At 49.5% G+C, this 19775-nt stretch overlaps 2 protein-coding genes across 2 annotated transcripts in view; both read left to right on the top strand.

The window, feature by feature from the left end:
• Positions 1–10858, top strand: part of PIP4K2C (phosphatidylinositol-5-phosphate 4-kinase type 2 gamma) — a 37731-nt gene extending 26873 nt beyond the window's left edge. The window contains exons 8-10 of the mRNA XM_055003662.1: positions 4350–4599; positions 6678–6781; positions 8943–10858. Of these exons, the coding sequence (XP_054859637.1) occupies positions 4350–4599; positions 6678–6781; positions 8943–9023 (435 nt within the window). The 3' untranslated portion in view covers positions 9024–10858. The remainder of the gene's footprint in view (positions 1–4349; positions 4600–6677; positions 6782–8942) is intronic.
• A 3298-nt stretch (positions 10859–14156) lies between these two features.
• DTX3 (deltex E3 ubiquitin ligase 3) overlaps positions 14157–19775 on the top strand; it is a 37119-nt gene continuing 31500 nt past the window's right edge. Inside the window, exon 1 of the mRNA XM_055003986.1 lies at positions 14157–14233. The gene's annotated coding sequence lies outside the window, so the exon portion shown is untranslated. The remainder of the gene's footprint in view (positions 14234–19775) is intronic.

The following is a 19775-nucleotide window of genomic DNA, read 5'->3' as shown; positions in this document are numbered from 1 at the left end:
TGTTCCCTACTCTTCTTCCTCGGGGCTCGGCAGCCTGCACAGTTCTCTCATCATCCACTCTCTCCTCTCGACAGCCTTGGTAGGTGAGAACAGACCAGCCCAAGATCACTCGGCGACTTCTGTGGCTGAATGGGGATTTAAACCCAGATCTCCTGGATCCTAGCCCAGCCCTCTAACTGCTACCCCACACTGGCTACCTTTTGACTAAACTCCTTGTGATGATCGTGCGTGATGATTGTGTTGCGTGTGATTTTTTTTTAAAGCCCCATTACATTTGGTCTTCTACTATGATAAACAGGGCTCATTTTGAGGGGGGACGCACAGGAACGCAGTTCCGGCAGTTACGCAGAGAGGTCACATGTCAGGTGGCCCCACCCACCTGACTCTCGGTCATTTTGGGCCCGTTTCAGCCTGGATTGGGGCCAAAACGGCCCGGATTGGGGCCTCTGACAGGTGGTGGATCACTCGTCCTCTCAGCAGCGGCCCAATCCTGACCATTTGGGGCCCCTGTTCGGCCAATTTCAGCCCCTTTTTGCCATTTTGGGCCCAATTTCGGCCCTGAATGGCCACAATTGAGTCCAAAACAGCCAGGATAGGTGATGTCAGAGGGTGTGGCATATGCAAATTGGTTATGCTAATGACCCACTTCTGGTGCTATCAAGGGGTGTGGCATATGCTAATGAGTTATGCTAATGAGTTCCAGCGCTTTTTCTACTAAATGACCCCTGATGATAAGTACAGCTATACATAATGTTCATACTGGAACTGCTGCAGCAAGACGCATTGTCCAGATGTGCCGTCTTCACTGCAGGATCAAAGCCCGAGAAGATCAGTTCAGTTCGCTTGCGGCAGAGCCCAGCTTCGCCCAGCACCGATCGCTTGGTACCTGCTACATCACAAATGCAGCTTCTCAAATTTTTAAACAAGTGTGTGCTTCAAAAAAAAAAAGCAATGAATATATGCAAGGGGTACTTTAAAAAAAGGAAAAGGTGGACTGCTCACCTGTAGCATTGGGTAAGGGCAAAACTGAAGACTAATTAGTGTCTGAATGATTGGCAAGTATGTTGTCACTCACTGCTCAGGGACAGAAGGCGAGGCTGGGCTCACCCGTCGAGGGAGGAAACCGTGCCAACTCCTGTTTTGTCTGTATACATGCCAAGGTTGCACTCGGGAGAGAAAGCCAAGTAGCTGCTTTCTACTTTCAGTCTCCAGGCAAGGCTGTTATCATCATAGCTGTAAAGCTTCCTTTCTTTGTAGTCTTGAAGGTTAGAAAGTGGAGTTTCAGGTGCTTGTCCGAGACTGAAGATGCAGGTTTTATGGACTGCAAATATCCTTCAGCTTAACTCTCGTGGGACTAGGGCGATCTGGGAAGGAAGACGGCCCTGGAAAGCGGCCCTGCCCCTGTCCCACCCTTGGAGGAAGCGAGGAAGGAAGAGTCACTCTGCCTGCCCAGGCAGCTGCCTCTTTCCATGGGCCACGTCAGGCCAGGCACTGCCTCCCCTGGACTGTGTGAGGCCAGGCACCAGTCTTCTTCCATTGTACTGGCCTGGACCAGGTGGCGGGGAGGCCATTGGCCCACTGGAGGTGGCTATAATGGCCAATCTGGCCCTGAATGGGACAAGAGCTGAGGTTAGCTTCCAGGACTAGAAAAACGCTTGCAGCTGATATCTCATCAGCTATTATATTTCCTTGGGGACTGAGTCTGCAGAATTAAAATGCTTCTGCAGTACAAGATCCACCCTATTAGACTTAATGACTGTTAATAGCATGTGATGGGGGGAGGGGGGGGTTGCAGATGCTCAGAGTCTTAATTGCTAACCCCACCAATACTCCATGCGGCCTTTTTTGCTCGTCTGCCAAGTCTGCGCCAAACGTTCCGATTATCGCACCGATCTAGAGAGTCGTGTCAGCAGCAATCGGGAAATTATACAAAGCGGATGCTGTAAGATTTTCAGGCTATAAGGTTGCAAGATGGTATCTGAAGAAGGGAACTTTGACTCTCTCAAGCACTGACACCCTGAAAATCTGAATGGTCTGGAAGGTGCTACGGACTCAATATATACTGCTGATTAATAATAGTTCTTTAGGTCAAGAGCGGAGGCAGAACAAGAACCCGAGTCTGGGGTTTGAAGCGGGACTCGTTCCAGATAGAAATGAGGTACACAGCTTTGAACAGCCAAGGCAATTAATCACTGAGACAAGCTGCCAAGAATGGAACAGGTCCCCCCTCCAAATAAAACACACATATGCCGCCTTCAGATCCAAACTGGAGTCCCTCTTAAAGGCAAGAAAGCGGCCTTTATTATTCTTGATTAATGCAGAATAAATACTGCACACGCTCGCTCTCTTCTTTGCTGTCACAAGTGCTTGCTGAATTTCCATACAAAACAATGTAATAGTAACCCTTAGCGTGCCTTCATTAAGAAGAGCTAGGGGAAAAATCAGTCTTTTAATTGTGTGTCAATTGATTTGCTCCTCCACGCTGGGTCTGTAAGAGTCTGACATTGCAAATCTGTGGCCTTTAAGAGGGTTAACTTAACTTAGGATGGCACACTGAGCCACCTTTCTGGTCGTTGTCAAGCTTGCATATTAGAAATTCTGTTGCTAATCAAAACCATTAAGAACGTGATTGGGATTTTGGGGGGTGGGGGAGTACGGGAGCAGAGTAAAGGAAAAGAATTGTTATCTCCCATTGTAAGTTCTATTCCTCACCCTAACCAGCATAAGGTGGTAGATTCTGGACTGTACCACTGCAGACGGTAGAGGTGTCATATTTTTAGTGGGCCTTTGTGTGAAGTCCCCCCCCCCTCCTCCAGCCTCACAAACAAGAATATCTAGGGAAGAGCTAAGCAAAATCTATTCTGCTGATCCAGTGATTTATTACATACAGGGTTTTTTTTAAATAAAAAAGAAACACGGGGAACATTCAAGAACACGCATGTTCTGTGAAGTGGTACAGTTGCCTTTTCCTACCATTTCATTGAATGTAATGTTATAGATTGCCCAGGTGAGCCTGATCTCATCAGATCTCAGAAGCTAAACACGGTCAGCCTTGGTTAGTAATTAGATGGGAGACCTCCAATGAAGACCAGGGTTGCAGAGGCAGGCTGGAAAGTACATTAAGGTTGGAAAGTACATTAAGGCCAGGCAGAAGAAGTCCTGCCTGTAACATGGGAGGCCAAGTATGTTTGGTCTGGAGATGGCTCAGTTATGGATCCTACTTAGCCGAGAAATTCGCTAGGGAAGCTTTGGGCAGTCAATGCATCTTGACCAACATCCAAGTTTATTTTGAGGGTCAACTAAAATGAGGTATATTAACCAGGGCTCCTGGATCATGTAATTTAATAGCAATGCCCCTTAGCATGTACAGTAACCGATGCTAGCTTTGCTCCTACCCCCACCCTAGATATCTCCAAGCAAGGGGCATAGATCTGAAAGGCACGTTTGGTTGGAATTAACCACCTTCCTCTTACAGATTAGAAAAAAGTTGCAATCCGTGTCCCCAAACTTGGAATTTTGCTCCAGATGCTAAAGCAAGGTGTTTATCATGATTGTGTAGGGATTAATGTGACGCTCGCTTTAAAGTACAGCACTGGCAGGCTTTCAAAAATGTAGCTTGCCAGGTGCTGTTGAGGGCTGAAATCTGGAGGGAAAACAGCGGCTGGTTAGTGGTTGTCTCTTTCCAGTTTGAGCAGTCCCTAGCTATTTGGGGGGCTATGGTGATGTCACAGATGGCTGGAAGCCTCTAGCCATACTTTTATTGAAACAAGCCCTTTCTTGCTGCAGCCATTGGCTGAGTTGCTGCAATGCCTTGGAATGTTAACAAACACTCGATGTTGACGGTAGCTCAGGGGTGGAGGAATCTGGTGTTTGGCTAAAAGCAGATCAATAAGACACATTTTTAGAAGAAACCATAGAGAGTCCCTATAGACGAGACATCTTACACGAGGATCTCAAGTGAAGAAAGCCGGGAAACGTAGGAGACAGAGCAAAAGACTTTGTCACTTTTACCTCTCTACAAAGAGCCGGGAAATTGCTCCTTGGAAAGTTTATTAATTTCTTCTTTGCCTCCCTGACCTGGAGGTGAAACTAACATGGCCTTCAGAGAGGAGAAGAGGAAAGGGGAAATTAACAAACCCTCCGATCTCCGGGCTCTTTATAGAGAGGTGAAAGTGACGAAGGCTTCTGCTCTGTTGTCTACGTTTCCCGGCTAACGTTGCATCTCTCTTCACTTAAGCTTCCTCGTGTAAGACGTCTCGTCTATAGAGACTCCCAGAATATATTAGCAACTAGGAAGTAAGCCAGGCGCTGATTTCCCAGCCAGCTGACCCCTGTGACCATCTGCTCAGTTCCTAGTGCAGCTGAAGATTATGGACTACAGTTTGCTCTTGGGGATCCACGACGTGCGGCGAGCTGAGCAAGAGGAAGACGAGGAAGTGGAAGAGGAGGACGGCGAGGGAGAGCCTGGGGGCGTGGCCTCAGTGGGATCCTACGGGACATCTCCAGAGGGCATCGGCAGCTACCTCAACTGCCACAAGCCTCTGGGGCCTGGCGACTTCGACCCTTACATTGACGTTTATGCCATCAAGAGTGCCGAAAGTAAGTCTGGGGACGAGGAAGCCTTCACTAAGAAAACATCATCTTGAGTCTAGACTGCCGGATTAATAATTGCAATAATGCACATATCAGTCCTACCCTGTAGCGCCCCCCCCTCCTCCTTTGCACCCCTTGCCGTTTTTCACCAAATGTCTTCATAGAATCATGGGGTTGGAAGGGACCTACGGGGTCATCTAGTCTAACCCCCTGCACAACGCAGGAAATTCACAACTACCTCCCCTTCCCCCACACATCCTAACCCAGTGACACTTACTGCGTGCCCAGAAGATGGCAAAATACCATCAGGGTCCCTAGCCAAACTGGCCTGGGGAAAATTGCTTCCTGACCCCCAAGGGGGCGATTGGCGTTACCCTGGGCACGTAAGAAGGGGCCACGAGAACTAAGCACGGATGCAACCCTTCCTGCCTTCCCTCTCATGACCTGCCCAGGTTCACAGAATCAGCATTGCCGTCAGGTGGCCGTCTAGCCTCTGCTTAAAACCCCCCACAAAAGGCGGGTTTGCTGTCTGTTAGAGAAGCCTGTCCTTGTGGAGAGTTAGCTGGGAAAGAAAATGGCCTCAGCAATCAAGAGGCCGGGTTTGTCTAGACTGTGGTTTATTCTGAGGGTCTTGGCTTTTAGCTAGCTCTGAGTATGTGTTGATGCATCCATAAGTTCACTGCACAAGCCTGGCCCGAGTTCTTAACGTTGCATCCGATCTGGTCAGGCAAGGAACCAGTCCTGAATCATTTCCCTGGGCGACCAAGAGCAAAAGCAGAATTAGCCTCTCCATCCAACGTCTGCATCGAGCACGTGGCCCTTTGAGGGTGGCTTAAATGCCAGAGAGGGGGTGTTCTTGGTGTCTGGAAAAGTCGTACAGAAGCCCATGAAATCCAGTGGAAGATTGGAAAATGTACAAGGAATCTGCTTATGACTCATCACATTATTATCTGCGAGTCCTGTAATGACCTGCACTGTGATGTACAATTGGCTGTAGAGCAGAGTGCTACCTCTACAAACCAGGAAAAAGTCCAGTAGCACCTTTAAGACTAACCCACTTTACTGTAGCATAAGCTTTCGAGAACCACAGTTCTCTTCGTCAGATGCATGCAGAACTATGGTTCTCAAAAGCTTATGCATGCATCTGACGAAGACAACTGTGATTCTCGAAAGCTTATGCTACAGTAAAGTGGGTTAGTCTTAAAGGTGCTACTGGACTCTTTTCTATTTTGCTACTACAGACTAACCCGGCTAACTCCTCTGGTGCTACAAACCAGGCACCTAAGATGCCCACTGAATCAAAAGTTGGTATTCCTCCTGTGCGCTGCTTCTTCCTCTTTTAAATCTGGTTTCAAAGAGACAAAGCCCAACACAAGGAGAAAGAGGTGCACATGTTCACTTTGTATCATTTTGAGGGCAGAATTTGGGATGGCTCGGATTTCCGCAGCGGGGTCCTTCCCATGAACCCTAGCTGTAGCCGCAGTCGGAGGCAGTCGCTGGCTTCCGGGAGGGATGCTACGCTTGTTTCATTGCAGCAGATGGCCGGGGCTCTTGTTCCACTTGCTTGCTTTGTATTACTCTTCTGTGCGGTGACTCTGGCTACGCAATCTGGAAAATGAGAGTAAGCGTGCCAGTCCTGATCACCCAGGATTAATCAGTCCTGAACGGTTTGCCGTATTTGGGGTCACAGAGTGATTCCCCCCCCCCAACCCGTTAGATGAAATTGGCTACACATCCTGATTTTTTTCCTTCCCTTGGAGCATGTAGCTCGGTTAATGACTGAGGAGTCGCTTGGCGTCATCCACTTCACAAACCGCCTCTTGGCGTGGGGCATCCTTTTCATTCCCGCTCCCTACACGGCTCTGCGTGGCCTGGATTGTGTGACCGCGTCCTTTGGAATTCAGCCTGTTGGCCATTTGGCGTTTGGTAGCGTTAAGGGCTCAGTAATCAGAACAGAATAAATTCCTTGAGTCCAAGGCAGGAAAGGAAGTCGCCTGCCTGTGAACTGCCAAGTGTGTGCAGCGGGCAGGCGTAGCGACACTCCCCTGCCCTGTCTCTCTTCAGCCCCCTTTCTACTTTTCCAGATAGCCCACAGAAGGAGGTGTATTTCATGGGACTGATCGACATCCTCACCCAGTATGACGCCAAAAAGAAGGCTGCCCACGCCGCTAAGACAGTCAAGCACGGGGTAAGTCCAGCCAGCACCTTTTTTCTAAGCATGTAAGAATGGAGCCCTGCTCCTCGTTGGGCAGTATCTATCTATCATCTGTCTATTTATGTTATTTATCGTCCGCCTTTCTCACTGAGACTCAAGGAAGATTACACAGTACAAGCTTAGTATAATCAGTATCAAGTACATTTCTATACAGTATATCAAGTACATTTCCGTACAGTATCAAGAGTGTGACGACAATGTATGGTGGTGACTCCATCGGGGCGTTTTCCAGGCAGGTGAAGAGCAGAGGGTTGTCATTGCATACTTTGGCTGAGTTTTCCCCCTCCAAGTACCAGCCCTGCTTAGCTTCAGGAATCTGACGAGATCAGGTTATACCATACTAAACCGCCGCCCAATAGGGGAAGGTTTTATTGTATCTTGTAAAAAATAGAAAAGAGTCCAGTAGCACCTTTAAGACTAACCAACTTTACTGTAGCATAAGCTTTCGAGAATCACAATTCTCTTCATCAGGTGCATGTCTTAAAGGTGCTACTGGACTCCTTTCTGTTTTTGCTACTAACGGCTAACTCCTCTGGATCTATACTGTATCTTGTATATGCATGTTCCATCTGACTCAATTTAAACCATCATATGGGAATGGTAAAAGGGTGACAGAGGCCAGGCCTCTAGGGCATTTGTTGTCAACCTGTCCAGATGCAGGGACCACCTTTAATACCCAGATAGCCAATGAACTGGAAACACATGAGAGCAAGCCATGTGACATCACAGCCACGTGACAGGAAGAGGAGAGGCCATCTCCCCAGTGGAGAGGGGCGTTACTAGCATCTATGGTAGTTTTGGCAGGCCCAGTGGCAGGGTCAGGATTTGGGATTGTCTCTGCCTGTACTAAAAAGAATCCACCTCTGATTGTTCTTGGTCTACCCAGTGGCGGCTCTACATTTTTGGGACCCTGAAGTTTGAACTGTTATGGGGGCCCTTCCTCAACCAGCTGCAATAGGGCAACAGCTGGAGGTTCGGGTGCTGTGAGCCCCCAAGAAAATGTTGAAATTTGACCAATTACAGGGACATTTTGAGGCCATATGAAACAGGTATTAGAGCATATTCTAAGGTCAATATTAAGTACGTCAACCCATTGGCTTATGATTCTGTCACTAAAATAGCCTTCTTTTAATAACAAACACTTTAAAAACTCCATCAATTTTGTTGAAAAATTCACTCATTAAAAAGTTGCTTCAGGGCCCCTCCGTGATTAGGGGCCCTGAAGCTTCAGCTTCATCAGTTTCATAGCAGAGCCGCCCCTGGATCTATTGGCTGCTCTTCTCAGCATGCATGCTAAGAGCCAGGAAGGGTGGACCCCTTGCACTCTGCGCATGTGCACTAGCAGCCTTCTGAACTGCAGTAAAAGAAAAAAAAGGTAGCCCTGGAGGTGCTCACAGCCCCAACAGCTGTGGCTTTGCAACCACTTGAAGCTTCCAACCTGTGGGTTGGAGACAACTGCGCTAGTTGTCATCTCTGTCCCACCCCTGGGCTATCTGTCTCTGGCTATCTTAGTTCAGACTGTGCCTTGGACAAGTAGATTGCAAGCAGTGGCAAGAACTAAGCACCCAAGATCCCTCCCCACATTGTCTTGTTAACCTTATTTGTCCCACCGAACCGAAGACTGGCATCTCATTCAGGAGTTCATGTGCCTGACAATTGCCAGTCCTTATTGGATGTCTTAGCAGCATGTTGGCTGTCATAGCCCAAAAGACTAAGCAGAAGCTGTACCCTAAATGACGGACAGCCCAAATACATAACATAAGCAGAAGCTGCACCCTAAACGACAGACAGCCCAGATACATAATACTGTTGTGCTGTTGGCTTCGTCCCTCTCGTTTCCTGTAGTCACAAGCTCCCCACTGGGGCACTTCACGGCAAGCCAGGTGACGGGGCTGTTTATGATGGAGGACAGGGGAACAGGGATCATGCTGTGCCAGAAGGAGACCAGGCACGGGGGTCTCAAAGTCTTAGGACAAGTGATTGGCCGTGGCCACTTGCAGCTCAAGGATTAGATGCTCTCTTTCCCCGTCTCCTCCTTCCAGTATCTTTGGCCCACCAACCACTGCCTGCCTTAACAGAGAGTTGGGGGGAAATGGCTGCTTTTTAATTTTTTTTTTTTTGTCTTTCCCTGCAGGCTGGTGCAGAGATCTCCACAGTGCACCCGGACCAATACGCCAAGCGTTTCCTGGACTTTGTCACCAACGTGTTTGCTTAACGGCCGTGCTATGAGTACCACCAAAGATCAAAGGCGCCCTGCCCACTCTTCTCCCGGTTCTCCCCTGCCACTCCGACCCCCCAATTCCCAGTGAGAGGGATGGTCCCCCCCCCTTGCTGTTGAGTGAGCAGGAGAGACTTCAGGCCAAACCCCCTTGAGGCTGGCCTGGGGGATGGCTGCCCAATCCAAGTGCCTTAACGTTGATCTTTCACCGGGAACAGTCGGCGATTCGGACCTGCTCTTGGGAGGCAGCGTCTCCCGTTTCCTGGGGGGAGAAAGCAAGGCTGGCCGTTCCTGCCAATGATGTCACTAGTCAATGACTCAGGTTAGAGCAGGATCTAAACGCCCACATCAGGTGAGCAGGTATCTTATTCTGGGACAAATATGCAATAAGAATTTAAGTCGCGTGCCTTCGGAAGAAGGGGGCTGAGCGCAGTCGTCTCCATCTGCACAGCCAGTGTGCTGCAAGATGCCTGATGGGTATGTTCTTCTACCCTCTGATAGCCAGTGGTACTTACAACCTACTGATTTCAAAACCTCTGTGCAAATTCTTTACCTCCTCACTCCATGGGGAGTCTTTACGGTGCCCCCCATAGGAGGTTTTGGTTCCTGCTGAGCACCTTGTTGATAATAAACCTTCCCTTCTATTGAACAGTTCTATTGAACTGTCGTTCAGTTCCCACTGGGTTTCTTTTTTTTTTCTCCCTGTTGCCCTGCACCTTTTTTAAAGAAACTGATTACCAAAATTTTGCTCCTTGGGTGGGGCTAGCAGAGCGTCGATCACCCCTCCCCGGCCATCTCTCAGCTGGACGTTGTGTGCTGATTCCGGGGGGCTAACACAGGAGGCTGGGATTTGCTTCCTGGTTGGTTCTTAGTCTCTGACAGAAGGTCTTGCTGTCTCTCTCTTGGCAGAGAAGGATGGGGAGGGAGGCCACTGGTGGTATGTACCAGGATATTTCCCTCACTCAGCTGTGCACTTGGATGGGTGGAATAGCTGAGCTCCATAGCAAAGAACCTCTTTCCACGTTGCAGCTTGGCTGTCCCAGCCCCACCCAACAATAGCTATTCTATTCCAAAGTTTGGGCAAAGGCTGAAAGTAAAAGCCATGCACTACGTTATAATTTAGGGGTGCTTGTTGCCAGGGGATAGAAAGGTCCTTGTGGGGACATAATGCCTATATTTCAGACACATGAAATGCGCCCCTGTGGCTAGTCTGCTGTGGGAGAAGTTCCAGACACAGCTGGCATTTCCTGTCTCTCTCAGCATGTAACAAGCCACTGTGGTGCAGGAGATCTCAGCGGAGATCAGTAGCTTACAGCGGGGACAAGCTAAGGGGCTGAGCAATATTAAGGGGGGCATCGCTCAGTAGCCGCAGCAGTAGGCAAAGCAGGTCTCCCCAAAGACGCTACGCACTGAGCGCCTTGTTCGGTGCACGCAAGAAAAAGTGAACACATTCCAGTTGCTCCTGCCTACCTGGTACGTTGCGCTGCCGTGCCCCGGTGGCCCTTTTCCTCTTAAAGGGAAGTGCTCCGGCAGCATCTCTGGGCAATTTCTGCGCACTGCTGCCTGATCGTGCTGCTTCGGTCCTGGCACCAAGGGCTCGCATCAGTGGCACCTGCAGTCCACACTCTTCTGTCCCCTTTGCAGTTCTTCTGGGACGGATGCCATTCCTGTTGATGCAATAAAGTCCGTGTGCCATGGAAACGTGCTCGTGCCCCCGGGGCTACACTACACTCAGCCCTTTCATTTTTTTTTCTCCTAGTGTTTCTTATCATACGAGATGTTGTGTATTTCCAGTTTGCTCTGTATCGATAGAAATAAATTATTGAACCGGAGATTGTCTGTGTGTAAAACAAGTGAATGCTTCATGCTCTGTGTCTCGGATTTTCCTGAGGGAGCCTCATGTTTTTCCAGCGGAAGAATAAGAGTCTTTTCTCGCCTCTTTACGTTGTTTTGGAGTAGAAGCAGTGCCCTAGAAAAAAATAGGAAATGCGGATGGAGTTCTCCACCTAGGCCTCATCCTAGGTCATTTTCACACTCTTTAACATCGCGCAAAACTCACAGAACTAGAGTGTCTTCATGGGCGCGATTTCTGACGTCATCGTGTGACAAAAACGGAATCATGACGGGGTGACGTCAGAAATCACGCCATGAAGACACTCTAGTTCTGTGAGTTTTGCGCGATGTTAAAGAGTGTGAAAATGGCCCTAGTTTAATTTTCAGAATGAAGTGTCCATCATGAAGGTGATAAGACCCTGGGCACAAAGATTCCAGTACTATTTCCTCGAGGCAGCGGTTAATTTCATGAAGAAACCATGTCCTGGAGCAGCCGGGGTTCCCTCTGTCCACTACACTAGTTGGGTGTAAGCCAAGCCCACCAGTTTTTGTTTTTGAGTAGTTCCGATTAACAACTTCTCTTGAATGAAAATCTTCCTTGGTTATAGATCCAGAGGAGTTAGCCATCTTAGTCTGTAGTTGCAAAATAGTAAAGAGTCCAGCCGCACCTTTAAGACTAACCAACTTTATTGTAGCATGAGCTTTCGAGAACCACAGCTCTCTTCGTCAGATGCACGCATGCATCTTATTTGGTGCTACTTGACTCTTTATTTCCCTGGTTATAGATTTACGAGAGGGTACTTTAAATGAGTGGTCTAACCATCTGGTCTTGTGTGTAGATAGAACGGTCAGAGAAACGGGCTTTCCAGTTGCTAGATCGAAATGTCTTTGGGAGCCTTTGTAACACTTTATTTTTTTCCCAAATACCATTTCTCCTTGTGTCTGATCTTAAAGTGGGCGGCTCAAGGCCTGTGTGGAATTAGGCATGTCTAAACCTATTTACATCACTGCAGCTTTAAACGTCTCTGCTCGGGTCTCTTTAAATGTTCTTTGCTGCCAGTATTAGGAAATCCAGGCTGCAAAGCTAAGCACAGTTATTAGGGAGTAAATCCTATTGCACTCAGTACACCTCCCGAAGATTGTATTGACAATGCTATGACCATGAGAAACGGGTATCTTGTGGCAGCCCTGAAACTAGCACGTTTTTTAAATCGTCGCCTAAGCTTTTTGTGCTCTAGCACCTATTTTGATCTTTAGTCCAGGACGTTTTTTTGTAGAACAAGAACAGTGCTGCAGGATACCTGTTTATATCTTACGCAACATAGTTGTACCCTCTGGAAGAGTTGGTACAAATCACAAGTCCCCCGGCTAAATTTTGCTGTGCGCTTGCTTAACTAAATCCCTCTTTCTCAACCTTTTCTAACTACGACATACCCAAGGGTAGGCTGCGCAGCTACCGTTCTTTGCCTACTTACCTGAAAACTACTTTTCCCACCCAGAGTTATTTCTGCTATCCTATGCATGCTTACTCAAACAAATCCTACTGTGCATAATGTAATTTCCAAATAAGTACATAGCAGCAACTGTGCACTAAATTTTGAATCCATACGATTGACCAGGTAGTTTGCACTGTATACATACATGCGTGCATAGATACGCACCCTCTTCTCTTAGGCGTGTTTGCTTAGAAGTAAACTCAATTGGATTTCTTCATTTTTATCCAATAACCGTGCAGAGAAAAGGTCTTGATTTACATCTCCGAGAGAAGAATGAACGGCATTCCTCCAGCCTGCACCCAGAGGCCCACCTTTTGTAATATTTTGATCCTGTGTAATAACTTACAGACAGAAAAGCAGCACAAGTGCAGTGAGGGGGTGGGAGCGTTCTCCCGGTGAGTTTGCAAGGAGTTTGCTCTTAGGAAAAGAATTATTCCAAGTAAATCCATCCCTTGAAAGGATGCAATATATTGGGCTGCAACACGGTAGCCCTTTATTCTCTGGCATAATGCTAAACCGGGCTGAGTGTTAGGGTTGCCAGCCTCCAGGTGAGGCCTGGAGATCTCCCAGAATCAGGCTGTCCAGACTAGGGAGATCAGTTCCCCTGGAGAAAATGGTTGCTTTGGACGGTGGACTCTATGGTATTATGCCCTTCTGAGGTCCCTCCCCAGGCTCCACCCCTGAATCGCCAGGAATTTCCCAATATGGAGCTAGTAAAAGGTCCAGTAGCACCTTTAACCAATTTTGTTGACTTTATCGGACATTGCATGTGATAAAGATAGCTGTGGTTCTCGGAAGCTTACGCGACAATAAAGTTGGTTAGTCTTAAAGGTGCTACTGGACTCTACTATTTTGCAACTACAGACTAACAGGGCTGACTCCTCTGGATCTATGGCCAATCTGGAGCTGATAATCCTAGGGCCTCTGTGGCGCCCTGTCCTGCTCCGAGTGGCAGACTCAAGGTTGCCAGCTCCAGGTTGGGAAATTCTTGGGAGTTCTGCAGGGTGGAGCCTGCAGCTGTATCTGCTGCTAGGGTTGCCAGCCTCCAGGCAGTGGCTGGAGATCTCCCAGAATTACAACGGATCTCCAGGCCATAGAGATCAGTTTCCCTGGAGATAATAGCAGCTTTACAGGGTGGACTCTATGTAGGGATCTCCTCCAAACTCTGCCCTTGCCAGCATCCACCAAGCCCCCCAATCTCCAGGAATTTCCCAGCCTGGAGCTGGCAACCATACAACGGTGCATCTGCCCATCATTGGCTGCTAGGGGTGCCAGCCTCCAGGTGGTAGCTGGAGATCTCCAGGTGACAGAAATCAGGTCCCCTGGAGGAAATGGCTGCTTTGAAGGGTGGACTCCATGGCATTATACCTGTCTGAGGCCCCTCCCCTCCCCAAACCCCACCTTCTCCAGGCCCCACCTCCCAAATCTCCAGGAATTTCCCGACCCGGACCTGGCAACCCTATTGTCTGCTGCGGTGACCACCGGACAGGGTCCGAGGCGACCTGGCGCTGACCCAGGAGGGCTCGGGCCGGGCTGGCCCGCTTGGATGCCGGCCCGAGGGCGAATCCGGCCGCGCCCTCTCCAAGGAGCCGCGTTCGCAGCCCTCGAGGCGCGGCAGCCTCTCCGTGCAGCCGCGCTGCCGTCGAGCCGTTGCTATGGCATCGCCCGCCGGGCCGGCAGCGAGCGGGCGCCACGTGACGCGGCCGGCGAGGGCTGCTGGGCGGGGAGGCAGACGGCGGAGGCAGGCTTCTCCGCGCGGCCACCCCGGGCGCGCCCCGCCGCTCCCTCCTCGCCTTGCAGCGCCGCCGTTGCGCGCAGCCGCCGCCGCCGCGCCTGGATGGATGGAGCGTTCCCACGAGCCACGGAGGCTCCGCTATGGTGGGTTGCAGCGGGGGGACCGGGGGGCGCACGGGGTGGGCCTCGCCTGGCACGATCCGGGCCGGGGCCGTCGGCTGGCTCTTCTGCTCCGCCGTCTGGGTTGGCAAGCCCGGGGGGAGAAAGAGAGAGGGAGAGAGAGAGCTCCCCCCACCTCCCGGTAATGTGGCGCATTGATCGGGGCCATCTGCATATGGAGGCAGACGCTCTCCCCTTGCAGCTGCAGCCCCCCCCCCTTCATTGTGTGTGTGTGTGTGTGTGTGTGTGAGACAGCTGGCAGTGCAGCAAAAAGAGGCAAGGAGACGGCGTGTTTGGGTGCAAAGAGTGGTGTGTGTGTGTGTGCACGGGGAGGGGGTACGATCTCTGGCATGGTAACCACCCCCCCCCTTCAACACAAAAAATCCTTGATTTGCTGGAAAAGCCTCTTTGCTTCCCGGTACCTCCCCCCCCCCCCGCACGCGCACACACACTTCCAGTCCATCTACCTGTCACCAGCCGCAGAGGGGGGCAGGCGAAAGCCCTTTCTGGTTTTTGGCATTCGTGCCCACGGCCGAGTGTCGATCTGGGCAATAATTGGGTCAAGTGAGGATGAACTGGAGCTGCCCCCCTCCACTGTCATCGTGGCTGGGGTGGGGGCCAAGAAGAGGGAGGGGCGTGATTCCCCACCCCCACCCCTGTGTTATTCCAGGGCTCGGCATCAGAGGGGGGGAAAGGGTTAAGGGTGGTGGCCTTGATGTGTTTTCCAAAATGCAGTTCGGATTTGGGAGCACTGAGATGGAGGCGCTTTCTTTGCCGGGCTTTTGTCTGTGGCTCCCATTCCCCCTTCCCTCTTTGTTCCGTGTCCCCATGACTCAAAGGGAGCGGAGACTATTGGCCTCATCTTGGATAAACAACCCCATTGAACGGATCGGCTCATCTGAATAAGGCCGCCTATCGTCATCACAGTAGCCACAGGGAGGGGAAGGGGTTAAAAACCTGGACTGTTTTATACCCGCAGCTCTGCCTTTGAAAGGTTATTTACTCCCTCCTACCCACCTACCACCCCTGACTGCAGTCTCTGCCCTCTTCTCCCCCACCCCGTATCCTCCATCGCAATGACACCGGATCAGGACCTGTGATCTTGACTGCTCTGAGGAGGCCCGCTGGCAGTGTGAAAAGGCCTAGGCCGGCCTTGCCCAAGGTCACGTAGATCAGGTGCCCGATTCAATAGAGGGCAGGGCTCCTGAGAGGAGACGTTCAGGGCGTGCGGCTGGTAGCTTTGGAAAGGCTGAGGGAAGGGGCACCTGCCGAAATGTCTCTGTTCTTCAGCGCCAGTGGTGCCAACTGCATCTTGGAGATCCCTCACCCTTATCGGTGGTTGGCAAAGAGGCTGACGCAGAGTATTAAAAGCAACCTCTGATGAAACTGCTGGGGGAGGCATAGATGCCACATACCACCCGCCCTCTAATTAGGGTTCCCAGGTCCAGGCTGGGAAATTCCTGGAGATTTGGAGGGTGGAACGTGGAGAGGGTGGAGTTTGGGGAGACAAGGGGCCTCAGTGGAGAATAATGCCGTAGCGGGCACCCTCCAAAGCAGCCATTTTCTCCAGGGGAACTGATCTTTGTCACCTGGAAATCAGTTGTAATTCTGGGACATCTCCAGCCACTGCCTGGAGACTGGGAACCCTACATCGCCATAGGCTTCGGAAAACACATGCAGGAAAGATTACCTCCATAAATCTCTTCCTCCTGATCTCAGAGGCCATTTATCCCCGGACCGAGGAGGCAGGGCCTTATTAACCCATGGCTGAGCCCCTAGGCTTTCAGATATTTCAGGCCCCCTCCGGCGCTTCAATCTTTCGCCCCGCTAGAGCTGACAGCCTGGCCCTGGTATGCTAGGTACTGGACCTCAGTACATAGCCCTATAGCCATTTTGAGGGTCTCCTGAAGAATTCTATTCATATATATATATTTATGAGAGTATATACAAGTATTGCTACAGTGCAGAGTGTAAAGTGCCTTTAACCATTGGAGCCCTAGGGCGCAGGTAACAGGGTCTCAGCAAAAAAAATTGACAGGCCCCTAGTCCCTGCGGAGCCCCTAGGCTTCAGCCAAGTCAACCTTATGAATAATACGGCCCTGTGAGGAGGGGTCCTTATCAGGGGTCAGTATGCCATTCTTGACTGCAGCTGATAAAATAGCTTTTGGTGGGTTTTCCCTCATGCATGTTGACCTAAGAACATAAGAGAAGCCATGTTGGATCAGGCCGATGGCTCGTCCAGTCCAACGCTCTGTGTCACACAGTGGCCAAAAACCAGGTGTCCTCAGGAGGTCTGCCAGTGGGGAAGGGACACTAGAAGCCCTCCCACTGATTGCCCCCCAAACACCAAGAATACAGAGCATCACTACCCTAGACAGAGAGTCCCTTCTATACCTTGTGGCTAATAGCCACTGATGGACCTCTGCTCCGTATGTTTCTCCAATCCCCTCTTGAAGCCATGCTTGAAGCTGCCACCACCTCCTGTGGCAGTGAATTCCATGTGTTAATCACCCCTTGGGTGAAGAAGTACTTCCTTTTATCCGTTCTAACCCGACTGCTCAGCAATTTCACTGATTGCCCACGAGTTCTTGTATTGTGAGAAAGGGAGAAAAATACTTCTTTCTCTTCCTTCTCTATCCCATGCACAATCTTGTAAACCTCTATCATGTCACCCCTCGGTCGTCATTTCTCCAAGCTGAAGAGCCCCAAGTGCTTTAACCTTTCTTCATAGGGGAAGTGTTGCATCCCTTTAATCATTCTATTTGCTCTTCTCAGCACTTTTTCCAGTGCTATAATATCTTTTTTTGAGATGTGGTGACCTGTTGTGCCAAAGGCAGCAAGGGTGATTGTTGGAAGTCTGGGTTACGTGCTTCCCTGGTTGTAGACTGAGCTAGGACGGTTGGGGCTCCTGAGATGGGCCCCTGACTTCAGGATACTTCCCGAGTACAATGGCTGCGCGTGAACTGCTTTGTTTTGGTGCATCTCCCAGACCTAGAGAGCTGGGGCGGTTGGATGGGAGGGCATTAAGCCAAAAGTAGAGAGAAGGCGCTGGTGTATTTGCAGAGAGCGTTTTGGGATTTGCTAGTGACAGATGCAGCGGGGAGATCACCAACCGCTCACCCATATGCCACATCTACACAGATCAGCCATCAAGACTGACATGAGAAAAACGGCAGTGGTCATGATCCCTGTACTTGATTAGGTTCCGAGTTGTGCCGATGAGATTTGGATCTCATCTAAAGGGGGAGGAAATCCAGCTGAATAAGCCAAGGGTTCTGATACAGACAGTGCTGTGTAGTGGTTAGAGCATCAGACTGTGATCTGGAAGACTTAGCTTTGAACGCCTACTCCAGCATAGAAGCTTGGTGGGAGAGCTTGGGCCAGTCACTCTTTCTCAGCCTGGCCTCTCTCATAGAACGGTTGTGAGGAAGGGATAACAATATTATAAGCTGCTTTGAGCCCACTTTGGGGAAATATGTAGGGTATAAATATCCGAATTCAATAGATGCCGTATAAAATGACAAAACGGAGGCTTTCGTACTTTGGTCACATCATGAGAAGACAAAATCTGGAAAAGTCAACAATGCTAGGAAAAGTGGAAGGCAGTCGGAAAAGAGGAAGACCTAAAATGAGATGGCTGGATGCAGTCAAAGAAGCCACGTCCTCCAGTTTGCAGGATCTGAGCAAGTCTGTTAATGACAGGACGTTTTGGAGGGCTTTCATTCATAGGGTGGCCATGGGTTGGAGGCGACTTGAGGGCACATAACACAACACAGATCAAATCAAGCCTGAATTCTCCCTAGAAGCTAAAATGACCAAACTCAGGCTGTCGTACTTTGGGCACATCATGAGAAGACAAAATTATCTGGAAAAGTCTATAATGCTAGGAAAAGCGGAAGGCAGTAGGAAAAGAGGAAGACCTAAAACGAGATGGCTGGACTCCATCAAAGAAGCCACGTCCTCCAGTTTGCAGGATCTGGGCAAGTCTGTTAATGATAGGACATTTTGGAGATCTTTCTTTCATAGGGTCGTCATAGGTCAGAGGTGACTTGACGACACATAATACACACACATATATATGTTGAAGGGTTCACGAAACAAGGAAACGGATGTCTTGTTTCCATTGTGTAGCACAGCCTTGGAAATGACCTGTCTCCCTCATCTCCTGTGGTGACTAAGGACCTCTTCCAGGTTGACTAGGCAAAGGTGGTTGAGGAGAGGTCAAGTGGAAGACAGTTATTTCTCTTTTAAGCCCTCAGGCTATCATTGTGCCCAGAATAATATAATCAAGCACCGATCAGCAGGCTATTAAACAGTTTGGTGGGCTGGGAACTTATCCGAAAGGCTGTGATGGGGAGGGTGCAGGTTTCGAATGAAACCGATCATTATACGAATGGACAGATGTTCAGTCTGTTGGGTTCCCAGAAGACCCTCCTGTGTAGATGCTGGCATGTAGCCGCCTGCTCCGATGGGCAAAGTTTGGTGCCTCCTTCCAACCTTAAGGAGATTTCCTCCCAATTGTGGCTGTTTCTCCAACGCAAGAGCCGCTTAAGTGGGACGAAGACTCCTTAGACGGGAGGAACTTCCTCCAGCATAAGGTAGGACACGTTTATTGATCAGACCCCAGACCTGCAATGTAGCAAGTGTTTTCCAAGCATTCTTTCGAAGTAAGCTCCATTGAGCAAAATTGGAATTAATTCTGGTAAATGCAAGGGGAATTAAGCTGTATGGCTGAGGTCCTACCCGCATTAATCCAGGAATTAATTCCACCCAAATTTGGAGGGGCATGTATTATTTCTCCCTCATTTATAGTTTTGCCTGTTATTGCAATTCTTATTCAGAAACATATCAGTTATACTATATTTTTCTATCATTGTATGCCATATATGGGCTGAATCCACACTTACCGGCATAGCACTGAACAGTCGGAATGACAGCGTCTTCCTGGCGCATTTTATGACATCATCGTGCCACAATGCTGCTCTCATGGTGCGATGACGTCAGAAAAAGCGCCAGGAAGACGCTGTCATTCCGACTGTTCAGCGCTATGCCGGTAAGCGTGGCATAGTTCAGCCATGGTTTCATTCATTTCTTAGATGTTACTTTGGAGAGATGTTACAGTGAAAATATGCTTGGCTTTGGTCTATGCATCTTAAGTATATAAAGAGTGGTGTTGGATTGGAAACTGGGTTTAAAAATCTAAATATTTGAGTCATGTGTCACTAGCCTTAACTCTCTGCATATCTAAGAGCTAAAACGCATGAGACGAGTTACACGAGGATGCTCAAGTGAAGGGAGATGCAATTTTAGCTGGGAAACCGAGTTTAAAAGACAGATTGGAAGGCTTTGTCAATTTCCCCTCTCTACAGATGCTCCTCAGAGAGTTTGTTTATTTCATCTTTGCCTCCCAGAAGGGGAGGTGAAACTGACAGAGCCTGCTGGGAGGCCAAGAGGAAATTTAAAAAAACCCTCTGAGCAGGGATTTCCCTGGCTCTGCATAGAGGGGGTATTGACAAAGCTTTCCCAT

This window comes from Eublepharis macularius, chromosome 19, assembly GCF_028583425.1.
Source record: "Eublepharis macularius isolate TG4126 chromosome 19, MPM_Emac_v1.0, whole genome shotgun sequence".
In the NCBI taxonomy this organism is placed as follows: domain Eukaryota; kingdom Metazoa; phylum Chordata; class Lepidosauria; order Squamata; family Eublepharidae; genus Eublepharis; species Eublepharis macularius.
The sequence above is the reverse complement of the archived record's forward strand: the minus strand, read 5'-3'. Positions and strand labels throughout refer to the sequence as shown.